This window comes from Nicotiana tabacum, chromosome 14 (assembly GCF_000715075.1).
Source record: "Nicotiana tabacum cultivar K326 chromosome 14, ASM71507v2, whole genome shotgun sequence".
Taxonomy (NCBI): Eukaryota; Viridiplantae; Streptophyta; class Magnoliopsida; order Solanales; family Solanaceae; genus Nicotiana; species Nicotiana tabacum.
Window position 1 is genome coordinate 32,065,423 of NC_134093.1, and position 8,313 is coordinate 32,073,735.

The 8,313-nt window shown below is 38.8% G+C and overlaps 1 protein-coding gene across 1 annotated transcript; it reads left to right on the forward strand.

The window, feature by feature from the left end:
• The first annotated feature begins 602 nt into the window (after positions 1-602).
• Positions 603-965, forward strand: LOC142168873 (uncharacterized). The gene has a single exon (XM_075230040.1). The coding sequence runs from the start codon at positions 603-605 to the stop codon at positions 963-965; it is 363 nt and encodes a 120-aa protein (XP_075086141.1).
• The last annotated feature ends 7,348 nt before the right edge of the window (positions 966-8,313 follow it).

The window sequence follows — 8,313 nt, forward strand, 5'->3', positions numbered from 1 at the left end:
CTCGAACCAGGGAAACCATTGTTACTCTATTTGTCTGTCTTGGGCAATGCCTTCGACTGTGTGTTGGGGCAGCATGGCGGAACTGGGATAAAGGAGCAGGCCATCTATTACTTAAGCAAGAAGTTCACACCATGCGAGGCCAAGTATACCCTGATAGAACGTACTTTTTGTGCTCTGACTTGGATTGCTCAGAAGCTAAGGCATTACATGTCAGCGTACACCATGCATCTGATATATCGGCTCGACCCGCTCAAATACATTTTGCAGAAGCCAATGCTTACCGAAAAGCTATCTAAATGGAAAATTCTCCTCAGCGAATTTGACATTATGTACATAACTCAGAAGGCTATCAAAGGATAAGCTTTAGTTGACCACCTCGCCGAGAATCCAGTGGATGGAAATTACGAACTGCTTACCACATATTTCCCCAATGAAGAAGTACTATTTGCCGGGGAGGATATTACAGAATCATACCCTCAGTGGAGAATGTTTTTCGATGGAGCAGCAAGTTCGAAGGAGTTGGGATTGCGGCAGTCCTAATTTCAGAATCTAGACAACACTATCCAGTATCGACAAAGATAAGATTCCCTTGTACCAATAATATGGCTGAATACGAAGCGTGCATCCTTGGAATCAGAATGGCAGTTGACAAGAACATCAAAGAATTTTTGGTCATAAGAGACTCTGATTTGTTGATATGCAAAATGCAAGGGGAATGGTCCACCAAGAATGTCAATATACTTCTGTACCTACACTGTGTCAAGGAGCTGTGCAAGAAGTTTACAAAGATTGAGTTCAAGCACGTCCCCAGGATTCAGAACGAGTTTGCCGACACCATTGCAACCCTATCATCTATGATTCAACATCCAAACAAGAACTGCATCGACCCTATCGAGGTAGAGATCAGGGATCAATATGCCTATTGCTTTAAGGAAATTCCTTGCAACCAGAGAATACCCGGATAATGCTACTAATGGTCAAAAGCGAGCCCTCGGGAGACTGGCAAACCACTTTTTCCTTAATGGGGAAGTCATGTACAGGAGGACCCCAGACTTAGGTTTGTTGAGATGTATAGACGCTGCTGAAGCAACCAGACTTTTAGAAGAAATACATGCAGGGACGGGCGGGCCTCACATGAACGGGTTCACATTAGCCAAGAAGATTTTGAGAGCTGGGTACTTTTGAATGACTATGGAAAGCGACAGTATCTGCTACCTGCAGAAATGTTACTAGTGTAAGATTCACGGGGATTTCATCCGGGTTCCACCAAATGAGTTAAACATAATGCGTTTACCCATGGTCGTTTGCCACCTGGGGAATGGACGTGATTGGACCCATAGAGCCTGCAGCATCAAACGGACAGCGTTTCATCTTGGTAGCTATCGACTATTTCACCAAATGGGTCGAGGCATCTACTTACAAGGCCGTCACAAAGAAGGTAGTGGCAGATTTTGTCCGAAACAACATCGTTTGCAGATTTGGGATACCGAAGTCTATCATCACTGACAATGCCTCTAACCTCAACAGCGACCTCATGAGAGAAATCTGTGAGAAGTTCAGAATCGTCCACCATAATTCCACAGCCTACAAACCGCAAATGAATGGGGCAGTTGAGGCAGCTAACAAGAATATAAAGAGGATTCTGCAAAAGATACTGGACAATTATACACAATGGCACGAGAAGCTACCTTTCGCTTTACTAGGTTATCGGACTACCATGAGAACATCCACTGGGGCAACGCCGTACATGTTGGTATACGGCACTGAAGCGGTGATACTCGCAGAGGTCGAGATACCATCCTTAAGAGTCATTTAAGAAGCAAATTGGACGGCGCGGGGTGATACGAGTCAGACAAGAACAACTCATGCTCATTGATGAGAAAAGAATAGATGCAGTATGTCATGGACAGCTATATCAGGAAAGGATGGCCAGTGCATTTAACAATAGAGTGAAGCCTCACCAATTCACACCGGGGCAGTTGGTTTTGAAGAAAATCTTTCCCCGTCAAGAAGAAGCCAAAGGAAAGTTCGCACCAAACTGGCAAGGTCCTTACGTTGTTCACCGAGCACTGTCGGGCATAGCTCTAATCTTGGTGGAAATGGATGAAGAGCCAATACGAAGCCTATCAACTACATTCAACCTAACTTCCCACGGAGGGATACATAGACAACCCATGTAGGCTTCGGTTTCTCTCCCCCTTTCTCTTGTAATAGAAAAACCAAATATCATTTTTGTATATTGCTCAGGAACTACGCCGACTTGATTTCCTCATAAAGGAATACGTAGGCAATCATCATCGTATTCAGTCATCTTTTGTAATTGAACTACGTTCTGGCCTGATTCCACTTGGATACGTAGGTTGTCTGAGTCCGACTCGACAATTTTCAATCTTAATCTCGTCATTTTGCATCTGTTGTAATCGAACTACACTTCGACCTGATTCCATTTGGATATGTAGGCTGCCTGAGTCAGGCTCGATCATCTTTATCATATTTTATCATAACCCACGAACTATGTTCAGACCTGATTCTATTTCGGATACGTAGGCAACCTGAAAGGGTTCGGTCATAACCTTAGGAAAGCCTTTGTAATGCATTAGTAGAAATTATGATGTAGTTGCAACAACAAGCAGATGTGTTGTCAGAAGCATCACGGAAAAACAACATCAACAGGACGAAGTTTTCAATAGAATACGCTCGCGCGTGGAGAACCTTTCGTAACAAGTCATAATCCGGAATGACGGTATTTGCCTTAAAAGAAACAAGTATTTTCAAAATATTTTCTAAAAAGAACATATATATATATATATATATATATATATATATATATATGTATGTATACTATAACTTGGTCTATCTACCGAACTTCGCGGCGCAACCATGTCAAAGACGGTCATAACCTTAGGAAAGCCTTTGTAATGCATTAGTACAAATTATGACATAGTTGCAACAACAAGCAGACGTGTTGTCAGAAGCATCACGGAAGAACAACATCAACAGGACGAAGTTTTCAAGAGAATACGCTCGCGCATGGAGAACCTTTCGTAACATGTCATAATCCGGAATGACGGCATTTGCCTTAAAAGAAACAAGTATTTTCAAAATATTTTCTAAAACACACACACACACACTATATATATATATATATATATATATATATATATATATATAGTGTGTGTGTGTGTGTGTGTGTGTGTATGTGTATGCAGTAATTTGGTCCATCTACCGAACTTCGCAGCGCAACTATGTCAAAGGCCGGGGCAAAGCAACATTCTGGTCGACACAAACCAAATTTCTTCCTCCCCCTACGAAGAAGTTTTCTTTGAGTGCAGGGTCAACAAGGATTAAGGAAGCACTAGGACCACACTGGGGCAAATGACGAATCCGCCACTTGCCTAATATTATCTCTTTTCCTTCTTCTCTTAGATTTTCTAATACAGCTAAAACTAACTTTTGAATACTCTGCAGGTACCTCGGAATCAGACAGCTGATACGGAAATTTGTACATAGCAAATCATCCGCTCACATAATTGGAGCATCTTGTATAAAACGGACTGTTGGCTTCATCAATGGGAGTCCTATATATAGTAAACCGCCTGCTCAACTAATCGGAGAACCCTGTACAAATGAGCCGCCGACTTCACCAAATGAAGTCCTGTATATAGCAAACTGTCAGCTCAATAAATCGGAGCGCCTTGTACAAATCGAACATCAGCTTCGCCAATCAGATCCTTGTACATAAATAACTGCACTTCGCCAAAAAAAATAACTCGCATCGCCGCTCCATCGCAATAGATGCCAGAATAGACAGTCGTAAACCTCGTCACCGACGTTCTGCTAATCGATGGCTGCAACTTAGCTTCGCATTCAAGAGTATCTCTTGGGCATGCTTTTATTTCCTTTGCTATTACTTGAATGTTTTGACGTTTTGCTCGTGCAGCTTAAGGAATGATTACGCTTTTAATCAATCACTCCCAAGCGAAGATTACTTTACACTTCAGTGCAAAGCTCACCCAACAAGCGGAGACACACTTTACAAATCAAGCTCTCCCGACAAGCGGAGATATTTCTCAGTGCAAAGCTCTCGCAACAAGCAGAGACACACTTTACCAATCAAGCTCTCCCAACCAGCGGAGACAATTTTCAAATTCTCCGATAGCTGTGCAACGGTACACATCCCGGCTAACAAATCGAGTCAGGATCATGTATCCCATCATCCCGATTACAAATAACGGCTCGCTAACAGCCAGGCATCATCATTCCTGCATCATTTACATTTGTATCTTATTATATTCTACATTACAATATATTGGTATACATGTATTTCATTTGTTTTGCAGGGACAAACACCGCAGCGTGGAACTTTTTCTTATCAGCAGACCGAACGACAACGTTGTGGGGACAGGTAACCCAACAACGGGCCTAAGACCTTAGCTTAAGACGATCAGCAAAACTCAAATTTCCGAATCATTCAAATCAGGCCGCAAAATTTAAGCTACCATGAGTGACCAATCTTCCGTCTTGTCGTATCGTTACAATACGATACTGGGGCAATTCCTACGAGTGTCGCTTCCCCAAAGTCCCTACTCCAGAACTACATGAGGCCTGATCCTCGTAAAGCCTGAGGTATGTGAGCCATTCAAAGCCAAAATTCGGCCCCAATATTCCTAAATATTTCTAGATTCTTCCTCAACTCAATCCTACAAATTCACCATCCCCGTTTCCTGCAATACCTACCTAAAAGTCGGAACAAAATTGGCTTTGGTTCAATTTATTTGCCTGAAAACTCTTTCATCGTCTCCGGTCAAAGAGGGGCAGTTGTTGATGGCCAATTTTGACTCTCCCTTTTAAAATTAATTTATTTATTCTTAATAATTTACAATTAATGTTTTGAAAGTATTTTCTATCAATAAATACCTATTTTACAAAATTGATTAAGTATTAGTTTTGAAATTAATAACCTAGTACTAACATTATGTAATTATAAATATACTTTCTACTTTTTATATCATTAAGGCAATTTCTAAAATACATCTAGGCTTTATAATTAGCTTAATGAATTATTTCTCAAATTTTGATTAATTAGATTATTTTTTTCAAATTAGTGTTATAATTTAGAAGACAAAGTAATTCATAAATAATTAATTATAATAATTAGTAATATGTTTGGTAATTATAAGTTTACTATATTTTAGTTAAAATAATTAAGTTTGTTTAAATTAATTTTAAAAGGGTTAGAAGACCAAAAAGCTACAATTGCAAATCTCCAACTAAACACAAGATGGTCATTTTTTAAATTAACTTTGGCCCAATACCAGGCCCAACCCCTCATCTGACCCAATCCAAACGACCCCTCCATTCCAGGTTGGCGATCTACGTCCATCTCCCTAAACCAATCAGAGTGCGCCACGCCACTCGCCTCTCTCACTCACAAAGAAAGCACAATAAATCTGGACCATTAATCTATCAGATCAACGACCCACATTTTATCTCTTATTTGTTCTTTAATTTAAAACACATCTTCAGATTCATCTCAACCGTCAAAGCCTAAGAGATCCAACAGTCTATGTATTTTGTCATTTTAAATTGTTAAAGCCCGAATTATCAGAGCCGTTGATCTAAAGATCCAACGGCCCAAATCTCCCTCACCCATTTTATCCCTAGAGATGGACAATCCCAAACCCAAAAACCCAATCATTCTCGATTGACCCTGCCCCCCCCCCCCCCCTTTTCTCTCTTCTTTCTCTCGTCCTTCCAACCTCCATCAATCACAAAACCTTGCACAAATTTATGCAAGATCAACAAATCAACCATGAATTCATCCTTTCTGTCTTCCCCAATCGCGAATCTCGCCGATTTTATTCCCGTTTCATCGCACAAATTCAAATTCCCCAAAGCTTAACCCTAGACTCAAAGACGAAAGTTCAAATCATCTCGGTTCTGCTATGTTCATTCAAATCGGAGCTTGAAATTACCTTTTGCAGCATGAAGTCTGTGAATCTTGTTGCAAATTCCCATTTTCAATCACAAAGTTTAAACATCTAAATCCTGAAACCCTAGACTCAAAGACGCAATATCAAATCTTCGATTTTCCTTCGTGTTTTGTCAAATCGGAGCATGCATGGAGTTCCTTCTCATAGGTCATCATGAGAATTCGATGTCCAGAGATCAAACTTAGTGACCTCTAGACAATAGAGTTTACCCGATGGTCCTCTGCCTTCAACGATTAATCTCCCTTCTCAGGTAAAAATCTTCGATGTTTTCCCCTCTACTCTACTTTGATTTCACTCTGTCTCCTTAGATTTTCACTAATATTGCTCACATCATCAGCTCATCGTCATCTTCCACTATCTAATTTGAATTCTTTTGAAACCCTAGAGCCTTAAGTGGTACTATAAATAGGAGCCTTCAATGCTCTTACCTATCACAGACAACATCACGAACCACTGAAGAAAAACAAAAATGTTTCAATCATCTAATAAATTTAGGATTCAAAGCCTAAGGTATTCTTACTGTTTCCTTTTCTTTCATTAACTAAGAATTGTCGCTGGTTCAAACTTGGGGTTTCTGGGGTCTTAAGCAATTGAGAAAGAGCTTCGTCTGGTCTGCAGCTCCAAAAAAGTCCAGCACATCTCTCATTCTTCTTTTTTGTTCATCTCTTTTGAATGCTGCAAATATGTTAGTTATATTCTGAGTATTACATTTGTTTTATGATGTTCAGTATGTTAATGCGTGTGTTCTGCTAAGTTTAATGACTACTTGTGATTATTTTTCCTACCTTGAGTCTTTAATCAATGATTGATTAAACCATTAATTGATTCATGCTGATCTCTTGTTCCTGAATTTCCACAGTCTACATGTTTAAGTTATTATGTGTTCGCATGAACTTCATAGCTTTTCATTGATCTGCAGTAAACTTTATCCCTATCTGTTGCATCTCTGTAGCTTGTGTGTCTTGAAGTTGAGCTTGTTATTTGATAATCACAACTAAGATAAATATGAAGGTGTTTAAGTTTATATCCTCTGTCTCTTAACCTTAAGCATGAACTATAAGTGTTTATATGCTTTCTTCTCTACTTATGTTTCTTAAACTACCTCCGAGTAGCCACTGTGGACTTTTACTTTGTCTAGTTGTTGTTGCTTCTGTTGATCTACTCTTGTTTGAATAAACTATCTTCTCTTCTCCCAGTAATCCTATTGTACACATCTGTTAAGGCTAAGTTATCTTTCCTCATAATACGATCATGATCCTGTTTCTTCTCTTTGTTATAAAGACTGATAATTGGTTAGACTGAACTTAATTGTTTTCTTGATTAGTCAACACCCTCAGTTGCATGATTACTTGGTATCATATCTCCTAACTCTTATCTTTGGGGTTATCATTCATCTTTGAAAAAGCTGGCATGAATTTTATCTTTTAAGATTGTCTTCCCTTAAAAAGGATATAGTTACTTTGCTATAACCAAGTGATAACTTGTAAAAATAGAAGCATGATCATTTTCATATTCATGTACTAACCTAGACTTAAGTTTGAGTTAAACATGTTCAAATGCAATATCTTTCCCTTATCTGTAACTTTTTCCTCATGTCATGCTTAATCCAATTCTATAAATGTGTAAGGTTTCCCTGTCTACATAAGATCATTATTGCATTTGAAGTGTTCAAGTAAGTTAACTGAATACTGCATGTCCCTGTTTAATACTTACTTAGCTCCTGATTTCACACCTTGTCCATAACCACTCCAGTCCTTTTCCCATTTGTTAGTTTTAAAACCAAATCTGGCTCCCTAAGATCTTATAAAGACCTTTGCTGATACTATTTGAACATGATGATTTGTTTGAAGTCAATACTGTTAGGAATATGATTTTGTAGAGATCCTTAGGGATTCCATATTTTGATTTGTGAACCTGCAGACTTATTGAAAGGCTTGATCATGTCCTAGATGTCTTTGACAACCTCTGTAAATGATTAGTCATGACTGTGTTGCATGTATTTTCATTGCTGATTCTCTTTAAAAAGTGTTAAGATAGTAGTATCAACCTATGTATGTGTTGAAAGCAAAATCCATCAGTTCACTCTAGGTTTGCCACACAAAAGAAATCTCTATATATATTAAGTTGTTATTGTATAGCTTTGCCTTTCCTAGGAACATTGTTCTCCTCTCATGTTCAAACCTTTGTAGTATGCTTATGATGCCTCTGTTCTTTACCTGTATGTGTTTTGAAGTCAGACCTTTAGAATTCATATAATATATGTTTGTTTGGTAATCCAATATGGATTATATGTTCTTATGTTAGGAAGAAAAGTATATTT

Bases quoted from the DNA above. Each gene is read 5' to 3' on its own strand.
- LOC142168873 (XM_075230040.1), top strand. From the start codon at position 603: ATGGCTGAATACGAAGCGTGCATCCTTGGAATCAGAATGGCAGTTGAC.